The sequence below is a fragment of the Hydractinia symbiolongicarpus genome, chromosome 14 (assembly GCF_029227915.1).
Source record: "Hydractinia symbiolongicarpus strain clone_291-10 chromosome 14, HSymV2.1, whole genome shotgun sequence".
In the NCBI taxonomy this organism is placed as follows: Eukaryota; Metazoa; Cnidaria; class Hydrozoa; order Anthoathecata; family Hydractiniidae; genus Hydractinia; species Hydractinia symbiolongicarpus.
In genome coordinates this window covers 6,708,754-6,735,691 of record NC_079888.1, presented here as the reverse complement: position 1 = coordinate 6,735,691, position 26,938 = coordinate 6,708,754, and the positions used below count along the sequence as shown (strand labels likewise).

The 26,938-nt window shown below is 36.1% G+C and overlaps 1 protein-coding gene across 5 annotated transcripts; it reads left to right on the top strand.

The window, feature by feature from the left end:
• Positions 1-1,477: 1,477 nt before the first annotated feature.
• On the top strand, positions 1,478-19,505 carry LOC130624916 (mucin-17-like). 5 transcript variants are annotated; one of them, XR_008981673.1, is made up of 7 exons: positions 1,478-1,559; positions 10,002-10,098; positions 11,044-13,668; positions 13,862-14,266; positions 15,029-17,393; positions 19,086-19,285; positions 19,372-19,505. XR_008981673.1 is itself a non-coding variant. In XM_057439974.1 (6 exons), the coding sequence occupies exons 3-6, from the start codon at positions 11,046-11,048 to the stop codon at positions 19,099-19,101; spliced, it is 5,409 nt and encodes a 1,802-aa protein (XP_057295957.1). In that variant the 5' UTR covers positions 1,478-1,559; positions 10,002-10,098; positions 11,044-11,045; the 3' UTR covers positions 19,102-19,505. The 5 variants fall into 5 exon arrangements, 4 of the variants coding, with proteins under 4 accessions (XP_057295957.1, XP_057295959.1, XP_057295958.1 ...); XM_057439974.1 differs by having other exon boundaries at positions 19,086-19,505; XM_057439975.1 differs by lacking the exon at positions 1,478-1,559 and adding an exon at positions 1,647-1,855 and having other exon boundaries at positions 19,086-19,505.
• Positions 19,506-26,938: the final 7,433 nt, after the last annotated feature.

Sequence of the window (26,938 nt, the reverse complement as noted above, 5' to 3'; positions counted from 1 at the left end):
GTGTTTCATATTTATTTGTTACCAAACACACTTTGATGTTTAACTAGTCTTTTGTTTCGTATTACTCTTCTACTTAATTTTTTAGTTGTAGTTTATATTTTATTTACAGGATCCTATTAGATAACAGTACTTTTTTGTAACTGGTTAGGCCATCCTGTGTAAATATTAACTAATAAATAAATAAATAAATTTCCCCAGCTAGACAAATTAAATTTAAACCTAACTTGATCTCGCATAATTTTTAATGAATCTTAAAAAGGAAGAATGATTTATTTTTTTAAAATAAGAAGACACGCCTTTTTTATGGTAGCAAACTTTCCACACAATCGACTCAACTCAATTTCTTTTTACAACAACCAAAAGTCGCTAACATGGCCATCGGTTGCAACTGTACATTGAAAACCTTGATAAGCATGCTGTTAGAAAAAGACCTTGAAAACCTTGAAAAGAAAGAAATAAATAAATATGGAAATGTCCTGAGTAAAAATGTTTTTAATACATGAGATTTAGTAAAAATGACCCACAAAAAACTAGTTCAGAAGTTTGAAATAAAAACAAATATTGTAATGGATGGACCTTAGTTTAGATTTTTTTTGATGACAATTTGAAATGTACAGACACCTTGATAGAAATAATAGGAGAACTTATCATGGCAATGCAAATTTTGGTTCAGTTTTTCTGTTGAAAAAATGTTCGATGCACTCTTTACTTGATCAGAAGATAAATTTTTATTTACAATTATTGTCTTAGTTCGTTAGTAAGAAGGTCTTTTTTTTGTGAAAATCTCCCTTTGCTTATATTTATTTTTCTTTGCTCGAGGATCTTGGAAAATATGGCGGAATCTTCTTTTATCTACACCTGGAACTCTATTAACTATGCCTGCAAAGCCTTGATCATTTATAAAAAAATGGGGGGCACTCTTCCCCAATATTCGTCGAATGTTTGTCTCACTAAGACTAGTCTCACTATAGTCAGGACAAAATTGCCCAGGCGTCACCGGCCATGTGTATCTCCATGTAGGTATCCTTAAATTCTTATGTATTTTGAGCCTTTATATTATTGCTCATCAGTTTAAATCTCTCCTGCAACCAACCTTTCATGTTGAGTACTGAATATTGTCACCGAGGAGCATGGTACCACCATGGTTTTGAAAATATCACCAGTCGATTATCCAAACCAGTGTTTCCTATGACGTCGGCCGTGCTTATGGCGTATAAAAAATTATAGTCCTGTGAAAAAAAAGAAAAAAGAGACTCGCTTATAAACGTTGGGAAGTTTAAACCCTTGTCTTCTAAATGGTCCTAAAATATATGAGTCAAAGTTTGTCAGTAGAATGCCTGTGACAACAAGTCTATGTGTTTAGCAATAAATAAAATATCGAAAACGAGGTTTGGCAGTATTTTTATAATTGCGCATGCGCGAGCTAATGAATTATGGGTATCACGTGATTTAGAAAATTGAACCAATCAGAAGAGACAAAATAAAAACAAATTTAAAAGTCATCTACGGATATTTTCGGTGCGCATGAAAGCTGGATGGGCTGACAAATCTATACTCAAGTAATTTATTACGTACTTTTTTGTCTATATTCTTTGTGTATACACAGAATTTCATTTTATTTGCGTACCTGTTCTTGTCTCTCATATACCCTCTACTAGGAAAAACGCGGGAAAATTTCATGTGTGACAACTTGCAGCAACAAAATAAATGGCGCACTTCGCGGCTGCAGTTTCTGGTCTACGCTTCAGCGGGAATGCATTTTGACGTTCTATAGCTAGCTAGCTATATTATGATAGAATTAAATCTACCTAAAGCGATATAATATAATGTGCTTACCTTTTAGAGTTTTTACAAGGTAAGAAACAAATCAAGATCTAACAGTTTTAACAATAGCTAGCTAGGTAGCTAAAACCCAGCGTTTCAACTTCACGCTAGGTAGCTAAAACCCTCAAACGTTTATAAAATGCCGAACTACAGCGTTTTTTAAAAAAGTTTTCAAAAGAAGATTTGTATCCCACTCTTAACTTTCTTAAAAAAAGTTGTTTTACTAGCTAGCAAGTATTCTTGTATTATTATCAAGCAAAGTTTTTTACATCCAGTATGTAGTTCTTAGAATGTGATTGCACAGAAAAAAAAACATATTTTATTTTGATGATTTAGCGACCAAATGATTCAGAAAAACTGTTGTTTTCACCTGCAAACAAAAATTGATTAAAACCTGCAAAACCTACCTCATAATAAAATCCTTTTTTGCAAGGAAAAATTCTTGCCTTTGTTGTGTTTTATGAAGATCCACATATATTATGGGGCACCATAAATTATGTATGCCCGAAATGGCGCATACATATATATATATACTTTTTTTTTCAAATTCACCCATGTACAAGCATGTTTGTAATTGCCCTGATACCCTCATAGTCACTAAAATTTACACATTTCCCTAGACTTAAAAAAATTTTTTTAACCCTTTTCAGCATGGGCTTTGCAGCGACTCCTAGAAAGCCAAGGGCTAGCCTCTCCCATTCCAATAGTGATACAGCAGACTTAAACCTTTAGCAGTTATGTGGCGATGTTATACTTACATTGCATGCTTTGTTTAAACGTTGGCATTTAGGTCATCAGTTGTCAAGCGCCAACATGAATTACAGAGGCTGAGTCAGCATTATGTCAAATATCAGCATTATTGTAGGACAATTGAGATGAAGTCATCCATCATCATCATCATCATCATTCTTGGCTTAACGTCCGTTTTCCATGCTAGCATGGGTTGGACGGGGTATATTAATGACCCTCTTCCAATCTGATCTAGACTGTGTTAGATTTAAACTCAACTTCCTCTCTATCAAGTCTGTCCTTATAACCTCCTGCCAAGTCTTTCTCGGTCTGCCTCTGGGCTTTGCCCCAGGAACTATCAAGTCTCTACACTTTCTTACCCAATTATCCTCCTCCATTCTTTCCAAGTGCCCCAGCCAATTCAATCTTCTTATCTGGATAACATCTTTAATTCTACGGAGACTTAGCCTGCTTCTTAGCTCATCTGAACTCTTTCTGTCTCTCAGACTGGCATTACACATCCACCTAACCATTCTCATATCATTCCTTTCTAAACGGTCAAGATCTTCCTGCTTCACTGCCCATGTCTCACTACCGTACAACATAACACTTCTTACACAGGCCTCATACAACCTACCTTTTACCTCAATTGACAGGACTCTGCTAGTCAATAAAGGAAGTAACTCTCTAAACTTTTTCCAAGCAGAACCTATCCTGCAAGTAACACTTCTTCCTACACCCCCTTCACTGCCCAACATATCACCTAAGTAACAGAAGTTCTTAACTATCTCTAACGAGCCACTGTTGTACATCATTAGAGCTGGAAATACTTTATTCTCTATAATCTCACCTTTGCAACGCTTGCATACAAACTGTATGTCAGCTCTTAACCTTCCACTAATACTACTGCACTTCTTATGTACCCAATGCTTGCAAGTCTGACAAAAAATTGAGTTACTACCAACCCCTTTCCTGCAAACTCCACAAGGCCACTTTCCAACTACAAGGTCACACTTGGCTGCAATGCTACTTATCATGACTTTAGACTTTGCTGTGTTTACCTTCAGCCCTTTCTCTTCTAGTCCTTTCTTCCACTTCTCAAACTTTTCAACTAATTCTTCCATCGACTCTGCTATGAGAACCAAATCATCTGCATACAATAACTCCCATGGACAACCTGTTCTGAACTCCATCGACAGCGCTTCTAAAACTAGAATAAACAACAAAGGACTAAGTACAGAACCCTGATGTACACCAACATTTATACTAAATTCATCACTAAGTGAATCGTTAATCCTGACACGACTTCTAGCATTGCTGTACATAGACTGAACCATCGTAACTAGCCACTCATCCACACCTAATTTTCTCATAGCCCACCAAATAACTTTACATGGCACTCTATCAAAAGCTTTCTCTAAATCTACAAAGGCAAAATAGAGATTCTTTCTCTTTCCTAAATACTTTTCCTGAAGCTGTCTGAAGTAAAAATATTGCATCTGTAGTGCCACGCCCTGGAACAAAACCAAATTGCATCTTATCTATATCAATTCTTTCTCTAAGTAACTTATCAATCACTCTTTCAATAACTTTCATTACTTGATCAACCAACTTCAAACCTCTATAGTTACCCCTTTCTAATGCATCACCCTTGCCCTTGAAACAATTCACTATTACACTCGACTGCCACTCACTCGGAATAGCACCATCATTTATAATCTGGTTAGCAAGACTTGTTATAAGCTCAACTCCAATATATCCAGATGCTTTTACCATCTCTGCAACAATACCTGATACTCCTGCAGCCTTGCCAATCTTCAATTTCCTAATAGCCTCCACTACCCATTCTGTCTTGATCTGCATAGCTGGCCCTTCTACGACATCATCATCAGTCAAATTATCCTCGTCCCAATCAAACTCAGTGTTGAGCAACCTCTGATAATGATTCTTCCAAGCTACCCTTTTCTCCTCCTCTGTGCTAGCCAAAACACCTTCATCATTACGTATACACTTCTCACCTACAATATCTTGATTAGTCTTCTTCATTTGCTTTGCTATCTTGAATACCTCATTGCGCTGGTCTTCCCTTCTTAACACATCTGCAAATCTGTTTCTCTCTGCTTCTGATTTTGCCTTATACACTGCTGTACGAGCGCGACGCTTAGCTTCTAAGTAAATATTTTTACTACCACCTGACTTCCACTCTTTCCAAAGTTTCCTCTTTTCCTTTATACACTGGTCAACCTCATTATTCCACCACCAGGTCTGTCTATGTCTAGCTGGTCCTTTCGTCCACCCACAGGTATCATCAGAAGCTTCTAGAAGACAATTCTTCAAAGTAGTCCAAGTACTTTCAACATTGTCACTATCACATTGACTATTGTAGGCTAACTGCTGAACTTTTGCACTAAATTGTCTTGCTACAATCTCTTCCTTCAGCTTCCAGACTTTTCGACGGGGCCTGTACTTTCCCTTGGCTTCTTTGACACTCTTCAAGATAATATCACAAACCAGCAACCTATGCTGGGAAACACACTCTTCCCCCGATATAACTTTCACGTCCTTCACCACTTTCTTGTCTGACTTTCTAACCAAAAAGTAATCTATCTGTGTCTTACAACCACCTGACTCATATGTTATCAGCCTACTCTGTCTCTTACTAAATGATGTGTTGCAAACCACCATGTCCGTTGCCATTCCAAACTCAAGCAATCTCTCCCCTTCCTTATTTCTGCTCCCAAATCCATAGCCTCCATGCACACCTCTATAACCTTCAGATGACTTCCCAACATGACCATTAAAGTCGTCGCCCACCATGACAAGTTCAGTGTCTCCAAACTTTGATGTGACTGCTATTAACTCATCATAAAACTTATCTTTATCTTCCTCACTGAGTCCACACTGTGGAGCATAAACTGACAGAAAAGTGACAATCCTATTACCTATCAAAAACTTTATCACTATAATACGACTATTAACACGCATAACATCTATTACTTTTTCTACCCACTTCTCTGCAACGAATATGCCAACTCCTCCATAACCATCACTATTACCAATCCAAAAAAGCTTATACCTTGCCCTCCTACCTTCCACAAATCTCACTGAAGCTCCTCTCCACCTAACTTCCTGAACACAACACATATCAACAGATCTACGTTCTAACATTTCAACTACTTCACCTGTTCTACCTCTCAAAATAATTTGTATATTTTAAAGCCAGCAAACAGGCCAGTTGGGTGACTATAAAATTTTAGAATAATCTATATAATAATACGCCAGTTCAGTGTCTCTGTGACAGGCAAAGTTGATATTGTCATTTCCCTTTGATCTTACCGAAATTTTCTTTGAAGTATATAACCAAAAAATGCATGTCTAATATGTTAAATTTTCTGACGTTACGGTGCGAAGGCACTACTTTAACGTCAATATCCTATATTAAATGAATGAAGCCGTTACAGTGCACTTAAAACTTTGAGGCTAAACAACTTCGAAACGAGGTGGTGACGTCAATGATTTTTCACCGCGTGGGTAACTAGGGACCACCTGGGACCTATTTGGGTAAGTTTTCCAAACCTGGGTCCTTGAATCCGTTTCGGAATGGACGGGTTGATGACGTCGTCACAAAACCTACAAACCCCAATATCTCTGCAACCGTGTGTCAAAAGTTCATGTTCCTATACATTTTCTTGATCAGCATTTCAAAATCTTTTTTTTAACTTTTCGTAGGGACTTTGCTGAAGGCAGCAAAATTTTTATACGCCTATATCTCCTTAGGCGTTTTTCAAAAACATGCGATACTAAACATTATTTTGATAAGCGTTTCAACCTCTGCACATTACAGACAACAAATGACTAAATTTCACCAATTTTCTTTTTGTATATGCACTACTGACGTCAACAAAAAATCTAAAGCAACCTATTTTTCCATTGTTCTTCTGCGCCTTAGTGGATTTCTCCACAGGCCTAATCGACTAGTCTATATAATAATACGCCAGTTCTGTCTGTGACTTTTGCAAAGTGGATAAAATTTCTTTGAAAAAGTCTATAAAACATCGCCTATAAATTTGTTCTGTAAATTAGCAAACTTTGACGTTAGAGCAATATTGACGTCAAAGGAAAGTACAGTACAGTCCAGATGTAAGCGTACGCGTACGCTCAAGTTTCACACCTTTTTCTCGGAGGCGGTAGTTGTTTGTCTTTTGTTCTTATTAATTATCTTGCGAGTCTTGTAAGTCATTAACTTGCGCGTAATAAACAAAAGATTATCGAAGAAAAAATAGCTTATTATAACTGCGCGTAACTATTGTTAAATAGTGTTAACATAACTATTCCCAATAGCATAATTGCAAATGTTATCAACTCTATCAATGTGACACGAAGAGCCATTGTTTAATATTTTTATTAAACAAATGTTTTGCGTGGAAACTAAATAAACTAGCGAGAAGGCATTGTTGGTTGCGCGGGTTAAATAAAGCTTTTAAGATTGAGATTAGTGAAGCCATTGCATTGCACTTATAAATTTAAGGCTAAATAACTTGGAAACGGGTGGAAATAACTGACGTCATCTCGTGCCTGGGTAACTAGGGACTACCTGGGACCAATTTGGGTAACTTTTTCAAAGCTGGGTCACCGAATCCATTTCGGATAGACGGGTTAATGACGTCATCAAAAAATTTTTAAACCCTAATATCTCTGCATCCGTTTGTCAAATGTACACGATCCTATACACATTTTCCTGATCAATGTTTCAAGATCTATACGATGAAGGCAACAGGCATACTCATTTCTGAAAAAAAAATTTGTGTTCTGACATGTCTCTGCTGACGCCATCAAAATTTAAATGACGGTTGTTTTTCTCTGTTATCCTGCCTAAGTGGATTTTTCCACTGGCCTTATCGACTAGTCTTATATAATAATACAAAGTGTATGTGACGGTCATAGTGGATATCATCATTTTTCTCAAATGTTAAATTTTCTGATGTTATGGCACGACGTCAATCAAAGCCAAATAACTACGAAGGTGCTGACGTTATTCTTTTTTCACCCTGTGGGTAACTAGGGACTACCTGGGACCAATTCGGGTAAGTTTCCCAAACCAAAAAACCTTTTAGCCTTAATATCTCTGCAAGCGTTTGTCAAAAGCTGATCTTATACACTTTCTGGATCAGTGTTTCAAGATCTGTAAGATGAAGGCAACGGGTATCCAAATTTTTTGGTCTTGACAGAACATTGCTAATATCAGCAAAAATTTTAAACCCTTATATCTCATTAACCGCTCATGAAAAGCACATTCTCATATACATATCTTGATCAGCAGTTTAGGCTCTATACAATAGAGGCAACATGAAAACAAGGCTCTAATTTTTTTTGTTGATGAGGATGACGTCATCAAAATTCAAATGACGCTTCTTTTTCATTTTTATCCTGCCTCAGTGGATTTTTCCACTGGCTTTATCGACTAGTATTATATTAATTCCCAAAAATATCATAAAAGCATTAAGCCTAAATTATGATTTAGAAGTGGAAATAAGATTTTTCGTCAATTTTTCAACCACCTGTTAGACGATTACAGTTCTTCAGCTGATAATCACAAATCCACACTGAAGTTGTTCTTCAACTTTTGAGATCAGTTTCCAATTCTTCCACTACATTCTCCTCAACTTCCAAATTAACAAATGGGTCGTCGTCATCATTCAAGGCTATTTTGAGTTTATTTGCTTTCCATTTAGAAATTGTTTTTTGTGGAATATCAAACATCAAACCAACTTCCTTGTATGTTTTTCCTTTTTCTAACTCTAACAGGGCCTTGTATTTGGTCTCCAAATTGACATCTTTACGTTTTCGTTTCGTTGATTTCACTGATGCAGTCGCCATTTTTTGTCAACTGTTTGTGTCGCCTCACCCTTTTATTTTGAAAACTTTTAGAAATCAAACGTATGAAAATTCAAAGCCTGAAATTCGTTCGAAATTCTAAACAGTGTAAGGGCCTTTTCAAACTCTAGAAATCGAATAAGGGAGCAAAATTCTTTCTCGGAACTTCAAATTTGTATTATGAGAGTTTTTGAAGAAAATTTGACGGTGACTTTTAATTTGATTGGAAACGAAGGCTTATTGAATAAGGGAAGTGTTGAATTAGAAAATTAGAGTTAACTGTATATATTAAAAAAAATAAGGTGCTGTTTTAAGGGTTTATCAAGGTATGTTGTGATGTGAACATATTTTCACCTATCCAGTTTGATGATTTGAACATGTTTACATCAATATTAATACTAGCAATTTTTTCTGATCATCTAATCTATGATGCCATAATATTGCATAATTGCTAGGCCTTTACGGACATCAGCACAATTTTGAGCCTCTCACAAAATGATTGATTATCGCATTGTTCTTCTGCCTAAGTGGATTTTTTATGATCGTTATGTTATCATTATGTTGTACGGTAGTGAGACATGGTCAGTGAAGCAGGAAGCTCTTGACCGTTTAGAAAGGAATGATATGAGAATGGTTATGTGAATGTGTAACGTCTGTCTGAGAGACAGAAAGAGTTAAGACGAGGTAAGAAGCAGGCTAAGTATCCGTAGAATTAAAGATGTTATCCAGATAAGAAGATTGAATTGGCTGGGGCACTTGAAAGAATGGAGGTGGATAATTGGGTAAGACTTGATAGTTTCTGGGCCAAAGCCCAGAGTCAGACCGTGAAAGACTTAGCAGGAGGTTAAGGACAGACTTGATACCTTGAGAGGAAGTTGAGTTTAGATCTAACACAGTCTAGATCAGATTGGAAGAGGGTCATTAATATACCCCGTCCACCCATGCTAACATGGAAAACGGACGTTAAGCCGAGAATGATGATGATTGTTAGTTGCATTTTTCTTAACAAATATGTTAAAAATACCTACCTGTAAAAAAATACATGGGTTTGCGGGCCTGTGGAAAAAACACATGGGTTTGCGGGCCTGTGGAAAAAATACATGGGTTTGCAGACCTGTGGAAATAATACTTTGTTTGCGGGTCTGTGGAAAAATACATGGGTTTGCCGGCCTGTGGAAAGATACATGGGTTTGCTGGCCCTATTTCCTGAACAGCAGTTTATTATAACATTACTTTTTACCTATACAGAAGCTTTAAATGTTTGTTTTTAAATAGATTTACATCATTGTTGTTTGCTCCAAAACAATCAGTACAAAATGTGTTCCATATACCAACAGCCAGTTTACAACATTCAGAAACTAATTTTAATTTTTTTATGATTTTATGAAAAATCGGAATCAATACATTACAAAATACTTTTGGGCTAACTTCCCCTCTTTATTTTATTGTCAGCTTTCCTTTTTGCCAAAAACAAATTTAAAAAAATTAAGATAGCATTGGTATTTGTTGCAATAAACTTCGATTTCTTTGTTTAAATTTGTTGCTTCCTAAAATGTTTTTGCTGCTGTTTTTAGGTGGCATTATATGTTACTAATTATGGATAACAAAAAGCAATAAAACGTCAAGTCAATTTTGTGATATACACCAGTTTAAATAATGACTTAAGGGAAGGTATGTCTTAAAAAATGTTATTTTTGGTAGTTTTTTTTATTATTAAATATACCATCAATGTGTTTGTCTGCGGCTCCCAGCTCTTGGAACTTCGAATTGAATTCTGCCAATGGTATATGTATGTTAGTCATGTGCAAAGTATCTCCACTTCATTTGCAGTGATATGCAGTAATCCATTTTTTTCTTACTACCTGTTGCCAGTCTTGTCATTCTATGAATTGTGAGTGCCACATATAGATCTACCCATTTTTGTGTCATTTTTCACTGGTCACAAATTATCCTATGTTCTCTTTCCTAAGATGTTATCGTTATGCTGTGAATTTTACAATTTTTTTAAGCAAGTCACTTGTGACAAAAAAGTTTATCTAAATCTACACAATGTTTAATCCAATTATTGTGTGCAATGGGGAAATGTTTACCACACCATGTCATGCATGAGGAAAAAAAGTTACATTTTGTCATTTGATGCTGCTATAAAAGCTAAACATAAATATATTGGTATGAAATAGCGAGTTTTATAGTTCTACGTATGCAAGGAATGATGAAATTTAGGCCGATTAGAGTCATCCATTTGAAGTAAAGTCACATGACTTGCTCATGGAGATTGTGATAAACTACCTAACAAGCGATTCTTTCTGACCTTGCTTTGAAAATTTTTGTCTGCACCCAAGTTAGTTCGTTTTAAAAACTCATCAAGTAAACACCCTCCTGATTAAATATATACATCTATCCTATAGGTAAATTCCCAATTTTAAAAATCAAAACAAAACTGAATTTTTTTTGCAAGACATATTTCTACATGACATGTTTTTGGGATTATTGGGTAAACTTGCAAAAATAAGACAAATATTAATACCGCAAGGATTAGGAATTTAGCATTATTCCTTTTAAGGTACAATGTAATATATTACATACTGGTATGTTTTAATACTATATTTATTTCAGGTATGGACGACAACGATACAATACCTAAGATTGTCAATGTGTTTTCATTAGCCAAAACCAAACCGAACCTGCATCCCACTACTGTTCCTGTGGTCAGTGTGCTTAGTCCAACTTGTTTTCCTGCAGTTTCGAAAAATGTGGTGAAATATCATCCAATTTTGTGTAAAAGTAGAACAACACAACAAAATTTTGCCGATGATGCCAATAACTTAAAACTACAGTCATCTACTCGGGTTGCAGTACTCCCAGTACATGGCAGTAAGGTGATTCCAACCGTTTCACAACATTCAATATTGTTTTCGTCAGGACAGTTACAAAAAGGCAATAACATAACCACTGTCAACACTCACATTGTTACTACAACTGTTCCGAATTCTACTCCGGAAAAATTTGTAAGAATTTTACCAAAGACTACAAGTCAATCGCATGGGTCTTACTCTTCTTCGTTTTCATACACTGCAAAAAATTGTCAGCAGAATCGGAATGTTAAATTAAATAAAAAAAAATTAAATTCTTTATCCAATCCTTTTATTAATATAACCGATGACATACTTAGGAAACTGGTACAAGATGTTACAACCAAGCCACTATTACCACCACAAAAAGCAAGTAGCATAACCAAACACAATCACAATTTTGTAACCACTGTTCCAATTTCTAATGGTAAAATTCAATTACTGAATAATGAAGCTACCATACCAGTATCAATTTCCACTGCAAATGCAAATACAGTAGATGTAACCAGTTCTACCTTTAGACTACCAACAATTCTTAGGCATTCATGTACCACACGTAAATCAAACGTAGGGAATTTAGCTAAAGACGGTGGTCCAATGAATATTGAAACTGATTTGTCTGAGACAAATACAATTGTTGATGCCACTGCAATAGATCTATCCAGTTCGAATTTCAAAAATGCTGCAATTCTTACACCTTCTTGTAGCACATATAAATCAGACAGTGTTTTGCTAAATAATGAAGTTGCTATGACAGTAACCAATACCACTGCAGTTATCTCTAAAATAGATGATACCAGTTCTATATTAAGACCAACAATTCCTACACCTTCCTGTACCACATATAAATCAAATGTAGGAAGTTTAACTAAGGACAGCGTTTCACTGAATAGTAAAACAATTATGTCAGTAACAAATACAACTGCAGTCGACTCTAGTTCAGAAAATCTTACAATTCTTACGCCTTCCTGTACCACATTTAAACCAAATGTGAAAGCTTTTGTGGAAGATAAAGTTTCACTGAATAATGCAACTGCTGTGCCCGTAACGAATACAACAGCTGCTATTACTATGATAGATCTAACAGGTTTCAGTTCAAAAAATGCTGAAATTCTTGCACATTCCTGTACCACATATAAATCAAACGTACAGATTTTAGGTAACGATGTTACATCAGATGTTTCTAGTCTTACTTTTAAAGAACCAACAATTTTAACACCTTCCAGTACCACACATAAATTAAATGTAGAGACAGTAGTTAAAAGTAGTGTCTCAGAAGTCTGTGTTTTGTCTCAAAATGCTCATACGGCCTCAAATGTTTTTCCTAAATTATTACCAAATACAGAATGCAGCATTGTTGAAGGAGATAATACTGAAATAGTGAATAATCAAACGGATGTTGCTGATGATAATATTGCAGAAGATGAAGCAATGCAAATCGCAGCTTCACTTTTCATTGATGGTAACTTAGAAAACATAAATGACCATGAAAACTTATTAAGTCCTGAAAAACTTCTGTCTCCAACACCAACTGAGGATAAAATAGATAACATTGAAATCCAGGATAGCGAAGAAAAAAGCATTAAAGAAGAGGACAACAAGGAAGTCAATGAAGACTCAGATACGTACACAGTTTCGTCAAGTTCAGAAGATGAAGAAGAACATGAAAGTTCAGAGGAATCAGAGTACAAACCCAGTGATGATAATAGTGAAGAGAGTGATGAAAGTAGCGAAGTTAGTGATGAAAATCTTCCAATCAAGAGAGGTCATACCCGAAAAAAGGCTAAAATTGATTTGAATGAATCAAACACCCTGAAGATAACATCGCCATTTCGTAACAGTAGTCAAATTGTGAGATGTGACAATACGATTCAGTCAGTAAAAATTTGTGCTGATGCTAAACATTCAAGAAAACGTATCCATTCTTTTGAGGATAAGAATAGGATCCATGCCAAAAACTGTGCTTCTTTATCGTCTGTTTCAAGTAACAGCATAACTACAATGCACCCCAGTGGCAGCGATTTAACCAAAACATTTGAAAAGATAAATCGTTTAAAATTACTAAAGCAACAACAACAAGAAGCGATAGAGAAGCTACGTAAGAATAAAAATGACTTAAAAACAACAGGTTCCAAAAACGAAATGAACAGCAGTGGGTCTAAAGAAATGAAATTTAAAGTTAATGAGAAAGCGCAGGATGAATGTTTACCATCGAAAACGTACCCCTTACGAGAAAGAAAACTTAAAACAAAAGAATTTAACGAAAGTTCAGATGACGTTATCTTAAAAGAAAATGACATTGTTACAACCAACGGTGCTGATGTTATTAAGCCATATGTGATCAGTGGTGGGGCAGATGGCTTACTCGTTACCAAAAAGCAAGACAATGGTTAGTATTCTTTGATGTGTAAATATTTTTATTTCTGAACTTGAAATCGCAAAGCCGATTTAATAGGTTGTCGCCATTTTTGTGGTGAATTTTTTTCATTCTTGTTTTAAGCAACTTTTTTTCGCAGTTCGACAAGTATATTTGGCAAAATTTTTGCTTTATTTAATGTGTGTATTTTCTTCTGTTTATGCAGAGAAGCAGACTCCGATAGAAACAGATAGACTGCCAGAAGTAAAGCTTATCTCACCCACTACAATGGTACCTCCGACAGGTTATTTAAATAAACCACCATTTATCATCGCACTTAACGCCAAAGAGATGAAAAAAATTGCACCTGCCTTAAAACAAACTGTGCTTTCTACTGTTACTTCCAGCGTTGCACGAAACCAGTATATTATTCAAAGTGCAGAGAGTAGTAAGAGTATTCACAAGCTGTCATCCAAGTCTTCTAGCAGTATCACATGTACACAACCGCTTTATGCTGTTTGTAAGTCTTTCTCCAACACAACAGATAGCAGTTCTATTGTAGCAAGTACAGTTCAGGCAAGCACTGTTGCTTTGAAAACTAATAATCTAATCAAGGTTGCTACACAAGCAGGTATACAGATTTTTTGTCTAACTAATGCATTCTAAGGAAATGTATTTTGCAATTGAACATCAGCACCCTAATTGTCAACACGGCTTGATCAGTTTTCCCTTTCTTGATATTTTGTTGGTGTTTGCTGAGATAAATTAGGCTTGCTTATCACTGTTAGTGTATAGTCTTTCAATGGGGAAAAATTGCCAGTGAGCTAGAATTTTGCCCCCTAAATCATTTTTTTAAAGTTACTATAATTTTTTATGCTGTTGTTTTATGTTTACAATGTATTTTCTGCTATAAATTGTGCATTGCTACAACTTGTATAACCATAGACAGTTGATTCATTGTTTAACTCATGAAATACAAGTTATTTTTTAAAGCAACTTTATTTTTCATTTCAACCTGTCAGCTACCTATTTTTTAACTCTAATTTTATTACATTTTCTTTTAAACTGAATTGATTGCACTTTGCTCCAAAACATTGTTTAGGTAGTTGTAGAGAAAAAGGACCCGAACACTTACTTGTGTAGCCATTGTGAGGTCATATCTGCAAATTGTTTATATTCAACATATTTCATTTACACCATTATTTATCATTTGTTCGCCCCACACAAATTGTCCAGCATTGTTTTAAATATTTCAACGATTTAAAATTGTAAAAAACAGTTCATTCTTTTTTTTAAAAAAACTTCTGTTTTTTCGCTGGACTGTTAAATTAGATTTAAGCTGCAGTAAAGTTAATAACTTTACAAAGCACAGTTATTTTATATTTTATTTCAGGTCTCCAAGGGAAACAAATCGTGTCACCAGTGACAGCTAACTCCACCATACAAAAACAAACCACACCAACTGCGACAGCTGTTACAAATGGTCATCTAATATTAACATCAAGTGGTCAAATTTTCCTCTCTGGTCCAGTCAATCAAAATATTCAAACAACACAGCAAAGCTTTAATAAAGTATCTATCAACAACACTCATCCTATTTTGTCTTCAAAAATATCTTCTCCCATAAACCCACCCAGGTTACATTCTCCGAAAACTGGAGTAATCCCTGCACGAAATATTTACATAAACAACAATGTGAAGGACCAGTCCCTTCAGAATAAAGTTGCAAACATTCTTGTAAATTCATACCAGTATGTATTGAACACGGCATCTCAAAACAATGTAATGGTTGGTAACACTTGTGTTCCAAAACCAGTCATTTTAGGTAATCCTACAAAGCCGGCACAGTCAGTTGTCTCTTTGGGTAACGTTGTCAAAACCATTAGGCCAAAAGTTGTACAATCATCACCCTTAACCAAATCGGTAAAGATAAATAATCTGTCATCATTAGTGGTCCCGGCGAATAAAATTTTGTATGTGGATAGCAGCCCTTTTTTAATTGAAGGTAAAAAATTAGTACCAATAAATGACTTTTTGGTAGTTCCTTACAAAAACAAAACTCTCGATACAACAAAATCTTCAGGCACGTTACCAACGTCAAGTTTAGTTCAATTGATACATAAATCGGAAAGTGTACCAATATCTTCCTCAACCTCTGTCAACTGGACACAGAAAACTCCTCCAACAACAATTATTCAGCTCCCACCAAGGACGCAAATGACCGTTGCGCAGTTGTTACAAAACTCTTTGTCGTCTACCGTGCACCTCACACAAAAGTGTTCCTCAACAATTAAAACAGGATCGCAATCAGCTGTGCAGTCACCACTTATATCTCCATCATCTAATGCATTTTTGGCACAGAAATTTTCAACAGTTATTCAGTTACCACCGAGAGCACAAACGACTGGTGCACAGCTGCTGCAGAAATCTTCGTCATCTACTACGTACCTCACACAGCGGTCCCCCTTAACAGTGACTCAGTTGGCACAGAAGTCTCCAAACACTCATCTGTTGTCACAAAAATCACCACCGATTACAATTCCTCATTTGCTTCAAAAATCGTACTCGACAGTTGTTTCACCGTCATCCAATCCTTTATTTTCAAATACTAACTTGGCTCACAAGTCACAATCGCCAGTAGCTCAGTTGGCACAAAAAGCACAAATTATAAATTTTAATGGTCAAAATGTACTGTGTTTTGTGCCAAACGAAACTAATTCTCTAAGCAAAGCTAGCTCTTTATCCAACGTGCCATTCGGTCCATCACCAAGAATGACAGTAAATACCCCAATTCAGAACCTTCAACCAAAACAGACTGAAAAAGTTAATAAAACTACCAAACCTGTAAGAAAAGCTGGTAGTGTTGTCTTATCTGGTAAAAAATTTCAACTTGGAATGACAGAGAAACTGTTTCGAATGCCTGATAAAAAGCATAAAAAATGGACTTTTCTTCCAAATATGTACGATCACAAGTTTCCAGCACTGCTTGGATTGGAGTTATGTATAGACGACTTAGCTGGTGATTATTTTAACATGAAACATGCAGCTCCTAATATCGATGTGGCTGACTACTTCAAAAACGTTTTAGAGCGGAAAAAGAGAAAAGGATTCAAAACACAACCAAGAGGTTCACGCTTGAAAAAAGTTGTAAAAAAAGATCTACAAAAAAGGTCTACAAACAAATCAGATGTTTCTACAGAGATAGTAGGAACCTCTGTGCAAGAAATTCCATTAAAAAGAAAATACGATTCAACCACGCGTCAACAAACGGGTAAACGCCAAAAAACACGGAACAACGAAGAAGCAAAGGATAGTTATGAAGACGACCGAGCTTTGCTTGAGATAGCTGACCATAACACAGATGTGTCGCTTGTTAATTGGACTGATGAAGACTTATTAAGGGACGGTTCTAATGAACCTGATTACCCGAAACAAGTAAATACTGAAAGTATTGGTAAAAACATCACTAAAGAATCAGACAAGACTGTGTCGAGTATTTCAAAACATAATAACCAGAACGATGAGAAAGAAACTTCAGAACACCAAAATACCTCTACTTCTGCAAATGAATCATTTTCAATTATATCAAAGACACAACAACCATCCAAACTACTGGATGAAAGTATTATTCCGCTTGAAAGAGGACACGATGAAAGTGATATTTCCACTGATTCTTGCGACAGTGATGTTATCGATCCATATTCGTTATCTCCATCAAAACTCAATCCAACAGTGGTGGTGAAAAAGATAGATATAAGGTAATTCTTACTGCTTAATCCAAACGTTACAAAGGTTCTCAACACTATCTTAATTTAGCGCATAATTTCTTGCAACGAAAATTAGGTATAAATATGTGCGTATTTGTTCAAGGTAAGCCTGATACTTTTTTATATTTTATTTCTGAAAAATGAAAAGAGATCATCTTGGCTGTGATAAGCTGTTTCGCATTTTCAGATTTTTTCAAAAAATAATAAAAACAAGTGATCTACTTTCATATCCTGTCTATAAGCAATTTAAATCTGTATAATGTTCAATCAACTTCAGTATAATGAAGATTTGTGACTTTAAAACGACACATTAATGTTTAGCCACTTTTTGTACCTCCTGAGGATATCGTTTTTACCCACTTGTATGGAACAGCATTTTCAAGTGATTACCTAACGAAATTAATTTTTTTTTCGGGAATTTATACGCGAATTTTGCAAAGGCTTGGGATTTTATATATTTCTTTTATTCGTATTAATTCTTTATCGTAAACTTTCTTTGGAAAATAAGCTTCCATTAAACACCCCTCTTAGTTAGACACCTATGTAGCTCCCAGAGCGCTAATTTGAATAAAGATAAGTATTTTAGGTACAATTGGCTTCAGCCCTTCAGGCACTTCCTCCCCTTTGTTTATAACTTGTAAACTTGTAAAAAAAAAGTGTAATATAAAATTTAACAGGTATTTTTTAAGTTTATAAAAATGTTTTGCTAGGTGATTATTCATCACAACACATCTGTTTGTCCATTCTGAACAGAGAATGTCTTACCCTGATCGGACCTCCGATCATGACGGCAGTGGCTAGCATTGACCTGGAATCGATCCGCTGTCCTTAGTACTGGGAGCCTAATGCGATATGTTAGTGATGCATGCATTACTAACATATTGCCGCACGTGGTGTAACATATTGTAAAAGCGTGGTTTGTTGTTTTGTTTAAAAATTCGTGAAAAAATGAATTGTTATTTGTTCAAACTCCTTCAACAAAAAAACACAGAATAGTTCTTCAAGGCTAAGTAATAATTTAGTATATGCTCAAAACATTCCCCAATCTAAGCCTGAATATTAGCATTATGCTTATAAAAAGAAAAACATGAACGCAATTGTCTGTTTGTTTCTCCATTTAGCGAACACCATTGTTGCAACAGCAGGTGTCCGCTAATTGGAGGCTTCCGCCTTTTTTAAAGTTTTTTAATGACGGTCGAAAATTCTAAAATACAGCTGTTTTTAGAAATGAAAGTTGCATTTTGGGTAATTAGTTGTGCAGCGCAGTCATATCATAAAATAAGAAAGAGATAGAATAATTATAAAAATGTAACTTTTTTAACAAAAATAACATAAAAAAGATAAAAAATAACTAACGTAAATGAAATTTCTAACGAAATAATTAAAAGATTGCTGGGAGGTTTCACAAAACATTTATAAATGATGTTTAACACGTCAATTGAAGTCCATGTTGTTGGGAAAAGGTTGCAACGGGGAGGCGGTTACGGTCTTGAAGTCCCTATCTATCATTTTTACGCCCAAAGAAATTATTTATTAGTTTATCTTATTAAATTTTTGGGCTGTACGCTAATGGAAGAGAAAAAAAAAACTAATAAGGATGTGGAGAAAATATGTAGCTGCATTCTTGGCAACCAGCGGCGGAACCCGTACAGAAAACTAATTTATTTTATCTATTTTCTGTAGTAGGTTGCTCACATGAAGTGGAACGAAGGTGCCGACCATTATTTATTGAGTTTGATAAAGATATATTTTGGAAATTACAAAGCTTTTTCAGACAGAAATATTTTTTCTATGTGAGGACGTGGAAATAAAGTTGCTTGTAAGAGTAAATTCTTGCGTTTGAAGGCCTCGCGATTAATTTCACCAACAACACTTTTATTTTGGTAATTCATCTTTTGTATATGGTAGCAAAATTCACAACCCAGTTCTATTATTTTAATGGTTTTATCATACTACTTCTCATTTTTAGAAGGTTATTTCAGCGACGGAGTGTTTATTTTTGCTGACTCATCATTTGTTGTTACATATTTGTTTATAAAGTTGAATGAAAACTGTTGTACATATTGTTGGTTTTACAAACAAAAATAAAGTATAGTTTTTATATTTATTCGTTCTTTTCAACTGAATTGTAGGAACGGAAAGAATTTTTTTGTCCTTTGTCACTAGGTCTTGTGGGAAAAAACAGATAACGGTAATTATACGTTGGATTCTCTAACCAAGTAGTAAATCAGCGGGTCTGGAATCAAGCGCTGGCACTTAGAAAACCTGCGGTGGTAGGTCTTTGTTACTGCTAGGGACATTAACCAACTTGATTCCACAACTTCGCTTCTTAAAGACCCAAATTAGATAAGGAAGCCCCGTTTGGAATTGAAGATGACTTTCAAATTCGATTCGAATTTCATTTTATTATTCAACTTTCGCCTGGTTCGCATTTGTGACCCTAGCGCAAACCGAGTACCATGCGTAAGCGCATTGTTAATTTTGAAAATCCGAAGCAGACGCAAGACGTTTACACCTAACCATGAAAACGAAAGGAAACGTGAACAAACGTAATGCTGAAAGAAGACGTTAAAAAATGTTGTTTGACTTATCAAGGAAAAGAGGAAGGGAAAATCGAAAGAAAAGAAATAAGGAATTTACGGGCCAGGAGACCCAGCATAATTTTTCTTACCACCGGGAAATCAGAACAGTTAAGGTGGAAATAATTACGCTGGGTCTCGAACGATTTTTCTGTGGCCAGAATTCTGACCGCGCTTTTTGATTGGATATTTTTTATTGTTCCTTGCTCACGTGGTCAATATCGTGAATCTTTTGTTTAAAATTTTTGATATCTTGTATCTTTTGAGTCTTGTGTGTTGGCACGTTTATGGCTTAACTCACCTGAACAAATATAAATAATTCTTGTATTATCTAAGAGGATAAAATGTGACCACGCCGGCTTTGTGCTAATTAGTTAATTGTAATTGGATTTGAATTTTAGAGTTTGCTCTGAAATTTGTTTGCGTCTAAGCTTTTGTTTGAGAGAAACGGAATTAAATATCCTCGAAGAAAGCTTAGTTTACTTGCGTTCTCTGGTTCACACTACAAAAATTGTGCTTCGAACGCAAGAATATTAAAACTTTTTGATATCTTGTATGTTTTGAGTCTTGTGTGTTGACACGTTTATGTTTTTTGTTTTTTTTGCCGTTGAAGAATTTACAGTTTTCCGTAAAAACAGTCTTTTTTCTTGTGTTTACGCACGTTTGCGCTTTTTGTGTGTTTGTGTCACAAGTGTGAACCAGACCTTAGAGTAATCGTGTAAAATATTAACATCTTTTCTTAATAAACAATCTTGCTTCGGAAAGTTAAAGAATTAGGCGAACTGGTTTCTATTTTTTGAATGTCATCGGATCGTGTATGCTACACGAGGATTGTCCCAAGTTAACCTTATTGCTTTAATTCTATCCGCCCCCGTTCCTCCGAAAAATTCAGCCTTAAGGGGAAGAAGCAACTTCGTTCCCAGGGCCTTTTGTATCTTTTTTTTAACCAGAAAAGATACAAGAAGCCCTGGGAACGAGGTTGGAGAAGAGGATTAAATAAGCCGCCATGTTTTTGTAATAATTTCAAGCAAACTATTATAGGGGTTAAAATTTGGTATTTTTATCATTTTTATTCAGCTTCAGGGAAGTTAAAAAAAATGTTGGTATGACCTCACGTATGTTGTCACGGTGACTTATTAACTGAGAATTTACACCGTTTGTCAAGGGTTTTTTTATGTATGAAATATAAATTGAAGACTGCCTGAAGTTATTTGTTGATATATTTTAAGAGGAAAAAACTTCACGGGAAAAAGCACTTAAGGCCAGGATACACTTGTATAATATCATTAAATATATTCTATAATACGGTTATTTTTGCGTTTGTTTGAAATTGACATTTGTTTTGCTAGACCAGTATCAAATAAGTTATTATGACGCTGGGTTAGACAACAATATGAAACGCCCATTACGAAACATCTGGGAAACAGCGATACTGCGATTTTTATACTAAAACGATATAAGAACGTAGCCTAGCGCAATCACTGTGGATGTTTTACCGAAGTAATCACCGCAATACCGGCTGTATACTTATTATATAGAATGTATCACAAACAATCACCACTACCACGGGGTCCGGATCAAACAAAATGGATATTACTCTGTTTGTAACGAATTAACACGTTTTGCGTAATAGATATTATACCTTGTATTATATAAGAAGACTGTCTAAACAACTTTTGCTATTTCATCAATTTTTGTTATCAACTCCTTGTGTTTTTAGTCGTACTTTCGGCTTTAGAATTGCTCCTTTGGCTATTTTAATTTCAGTTTTCTTGGCACTTTCTTGCGCATTTGGCCCTGAACAGACCCTACCCGCCGCGTAGCTCAACAACCCCATGTGCGTTTGTCAAAAAAATTTTTTTACTCCAGCAAATACAGCCAGCTCTGCAGTATACCCGCGTTTCGAGAGTCCGTATACACGAGAGGGAAGAAGGGTATATGAGTAGCTTCACCATTTCCTTTACCCCTTTATAGTCTACCCTTGTGCAGATTTCATCGACTGATTACACTGGACTGATTGCGCTAGCTTGTTCGTTAGCCTAGTTTTCTATTCATCCAGATTACCACTAGGCGCGCGTGTTCCACGCCTCCAGCATGGCCCCTCTGCCTTGTTTTACATTCACCACTCACCAACTGTACATTGCATCACTTACCCGAGGCGCAGTAGTGCTCTCAACCAATTAAAATTTCACCATTACAGGTGCCTTTCACCTACCAATTATATTTACCTATAAAATCACGTGACTTAGTCTTCTTTAGCAACAAGACAACACATTTTTCCCTTTCCTTTATCACCTCGCTAATAATAGCACGTGGTTTGTTATCAATCACTAACCAAATCTGTTAATCATGGCCAACAAAAAAATTGAGAAAGAATATATAGAGGTAACCCTTTAGTTATCAATAGACCCTTCATTTTGACCGATCACTTATGCCAGGTTGGGTGGTTTTGATTCTATCATGGATCAATTTCACTACCCGAGCAGAAAATGGTATAAGGAACAATGCCTGTGCGTCTGATGGAGCCCTTGTATCTGAGGTCATCCCTCTTTACCCACACAACATCCTTTCTCTACATAAGTTACTTCGAATACTCCACTGGAGAGTAGGGACGCCCAATCAAAAAACGGAAACACGAAATGGGTTATATAAAGGACGGCGACTCAGTGGATTTTTCCACGGATAACCGGTTATCTCTATTATAATAGCCGTACTTTGTCTGTCTGTTCAAAGGGTTACCGCGTCCTGTTACGAAAACACGAAATGTAAATATATAAAGGACGGGCGACCTCATGGATTTTCCACGACGGGTTAACGACTAGTCTCTTTAATAAGCCGTATTTTGTGTGTGTGTCCGCGAAAGCCGCGTCCCGTAACGGAAACACGAAATTTTTTAAATGCGCATCAATACCAAATGCGATATATTTCTGTCGACTTTGTTGCAACGGGTTAATTTAAAGGACGGGCGAACCCGTGGATTTTTCCACGGGCAACGACTCTTTAATATCTCTCTAGTCTCTTTAATAATAGCCGTATTCTGTCTGTCTGTTTGTGCGTGAGAAAAATCTTGTGCTACGGAAACACGAAATATGCGATATACAAAGGACGGGCGGCCCTGTGGACTTTTCCACGGGCTACCGGGTAGTCTCTGTAATAATAACCGTCGTCTGTCTGTCATGCATAATGGTACCGCAAGTAGCCAGACGCACGCAATGCGATATAAAAAGAACGGGCGAACCCGTGGATTTTTCCACGGGCTACCGGCTAATATCTTCAAGTTTCGATTTTTATTGTTAGAATTGCAAACGTTAAAAATTTACTTCCAAAAGGCATGGGAACACAGGGGTCGTCGCGGAAGCTTATTTCCGCGAAAATTTCTCGAAGACGAAAGTTTCTTCCCTGATCTATTATTATATTGACGGAAGGGGAAAAAAGGTATAAATAAAAGATCCTTTTTTAAAATAAATAAAAAATCTAAAAATGTTGTGAAAATTACTTCTTGCGGATTTCGCGAGTGCGAAATACAAATGACTATTCCTCCTAATCCGAATTCCCGCAGAGAAAAATTTTTGTTCGAATTATAGAGAGATTCGAACAATAAAGAGTCTTCAGAGAGTGAAAATTCGAATTACATAAGAGAAATTACATTAATTTTAAAATCGAGAAAACATAATTTAGCTTTTTTTCTCAGCGTGTTGTGTCTTGGCCATTTTCAATCAAGAAGTGAAAAAATGTAGACCAACTTTTTGACAATTTTTGACAATTTTTCAATTTTAGAAAAAATTCGAATTTGTCAAAGTCCTGTTTACTAATTCGAATTAGGGAGAGAATCGTGCCTTAGGGACTGAAAAACTGTTCGAGTTATAGAAAGTTATCGGAATTGTAGAAAATTTTTTATAAGATTTTTTTTTGTTATTTAAAATTTTTTCGCAGGAACTAATTCTCGCGAAATCGACAAAACATTCATCAATTATAGTTTTTTTGAATTTTTTCACGTGTATAAATTTTTGTGAATTTGTAGCTATATGGTCAGGGGTTGAAGTCACAGGTTTTGAGAAAAATATGTACGTCTTATATGAAAGAGTCAATTAAGAAAAATTAAGACAAATCAAGACTGGAAAGGTCAGCGCAGCCATAAAATTTCTATCTGAAAATAATGACTCTGGCGTGTTACCTGCTGATGACGAGACAATAAGAGAACTTCGAGCAAAACATCCGTCTCCAGCTACTATACTACCAAATAGTTTATTACAAGGACCAATAAATCAGCTGCAAGATTCATACTTCGACAACATCAACGAAGACCTCATAAGAATAGCTGCAAAGCAAACACGAGCTGCAGCAGGACCTTCAAAGATGGATGCTAACCAATTTAAAAATATGCTGGTCAACAACAAGTTCAAACAGGAAGGAAAAGAGCTTCGAGAACAAATCGCAACTCTGACTCGAAAATTAGCTACCACAATTGTAGACCCTAATACAATCGATTCTCTTGTCGCATGTAATTTAATCCCGTTGAACAAAAACCCTGGTGTCAGACCCATTGGAGTTGGTGAGACGTTGCGCCGTATAATGGGCAAAGCCATCGGCTGGACTCTCAAAAAAGACATACAAATAGCCGCAGGTCCACTTCAAGTCGCCACAGGTGTCGAAAGTGGCGCCGAAGCTGCTATTCATGCGATGAGAACTATTTTCGAGACTGAACAATGCGAGGCTGTCATACTGGTAGATGCGAGTAATGCGTTCAACACACTAAACCGTAATGTTGCACTTCATAATGTACAATATACTTGTCCACACTTTGCCACGATACTAATTAATACCTACAGAAAGGCATCGAGACTTATTGTACGAAATGAAACTAAGTTATTATCAAAAGAAGGCACAACTCAGGGAGACAATCTTGCTATGTCCTTTTACGCGATCAGTACCGTTATTATACAGGATCGATTGAGATCTATCGCTTCCGTAAAGCAGGTCTGGTTGGCGGACGATGCTACAGGTGCTGGCACTGTGAACGGTTTACTCCGATGGTGGAACTTAGTGATATCTGAAGGACGCAAATACGGATACCATGTTAATGAATCGAAATCGTGGTTAATAGCGAAGGACGATAGGGTACTCGAACTTGCCAAAAAAGAATTTAGTGGCTCCTCTATTAAATACACAATAGATGGAAAACGTCACTTAGGAGCTGTAATTGGTAGTGCAGATTATAAAAAGCAGTATGCAACGGAAAAAGTGGATCAGTGGTGCAATGAAATGAGAAAATTAGCTGAGATCGCAATTAGCGAACCACAAGCCGCATTTGCTGCTTATACTCATGGCGAAATGCATAAATTCAATTATTTTATGAGAACTATTCCAAATATGGAGGATTTCCTCACACCACTTGATAAAGTCATCGAGGACGAATTCCTGCCTGCTTTGTTTGGAGAGACCATATCTGAAACTGATCGTAAACTGTTCAAATTACCAATTCGAGATGGCGGAATGGGCATACCTGTGTTGACTCAAAAAAGCGAAAATTGATTGTAGTTCATCATTGGCCATATCTGCACCCCTTGTTGAAGTGATTGTATCTCAAGGTAACGACATCCCTTCAAAAGAAACTGTAAGACAAGTTCGCCATGACAGAACGGAATTAGTCACAGCCTTACAGAGACAAGAACGTGAGAATGTAATCAGTGAACTTGATAATAAATTGTCAAGAGTTCTTTCTCAGAATTGCGAAAAAGGCGCATCAAGTTGGCTTACTGTCCTCCCCCTGAAAGACCAAGGATTTGATTTATCAAAGGACGAATTCCGTGATGCATTGGCTTTAAGATATAATCGCAAAGTCAAGAACTTACCGTCAAAGTGTGCATGTGGACAACCATTCGATACGAATCATGCCATGAACTGCAAAAAGGGAGGATTTGTTTCTATTCGTCACGACAACGTAAGAGATTTTGAGGCAAACCTTCTTAAAATGGCATGCAATGACGTTGAAATTGAACCGAAACTACAACCGGTTGAAAATGATGAAGCCCGACTAGATATACGAGCTCGCGGTTTTTGGCGTCCGGGACAATCCGCTTATTTCGACGTTCGAATTACCAATGTCAACTCCAACTCACAAGCGAACATTCCAGTAGCAGCAATATATAGGAATCACGAGAGCGAAAAGAAGAGGAAATATAACGACCGCGTCATCAACCTTGAACATGGCTCATTCACTCCACTTGTTTTTTCCATTAATGGAGGTATGAGTCAAGAAGGTACCATATTTCACAAACATCTCGCTGAAAAGATTGCTAACAAGACGGGACAAAAGTATGAACGAATAATGTCATGGATAAGATGTAAATTAAGTTTTGTAATAATGCGTTCTGCTTTGTTGTGTCTGAGGGGTAGTCGTTCTGTGAAGGTTAACGTGGAGCCAGCTGATGACTTCAGCTTCGCATGTGACGAAGCCAGGCTTAGACATTCTGTTTTAGTTATTATATTGTTTTTTATATTGTTTGTTGTTTTAATATTTATTTTTGTTGTTTGTTTGTTCTAATAGCTGGCACACATTAGGCATCAAGTCCCCAACAGTCCTCTCCTTTTCGTTCTCGCAGCTATCTCCTTCTCGAATCTTTTTAGTCTACATCATCTTCACGAAAAATTTTTAACTCGTTTTTATATAATATATAAATAATTTTATTACTTTAAAAAAAAAAAAAAAAAATGAAAAAAAAAAAAAAAAAAAAAAAATCAAAACTGAATCAATGAAATGCTTTAGGCTTCATCATAAAGAACGCGTATCTGACAAATTTCGCGTATACGTTTGAGTCCAAAAGAAGCTTTAATTGTTCTTTAGTTACAAGCGTAAACATTTGTTTTCTTAGATGCAGAGAAAGAGGAACTCTTTGGACGCTGTTTTTGTTTTCGATATTTTGTTTTCGTTCACACTGTAAGATTTACATTCAGATA

Coding starts and splice junctions, on each gene's coding strand:
- LOC130624916 (XM_057439974.1), top strand. CDS start 11,046: ATGGACGACAACGATACAATACCTAAGATTGTCAATGTGTTTTCATTA. Junction 13,669..13,861: donor TACCAAAAAGCAAGACAATG/GTTAGTATTCTT, acceptor CTGTTTATGCAG/AGAAGCAGACTCCGATAGAA. Junction 14,267..15,028: donor CAAGGTTGCTACACAAGCAG/GTATACAGATTT, acceptor ATTTTATTTCAG/GTCTCCAAGGGAAACAAATC.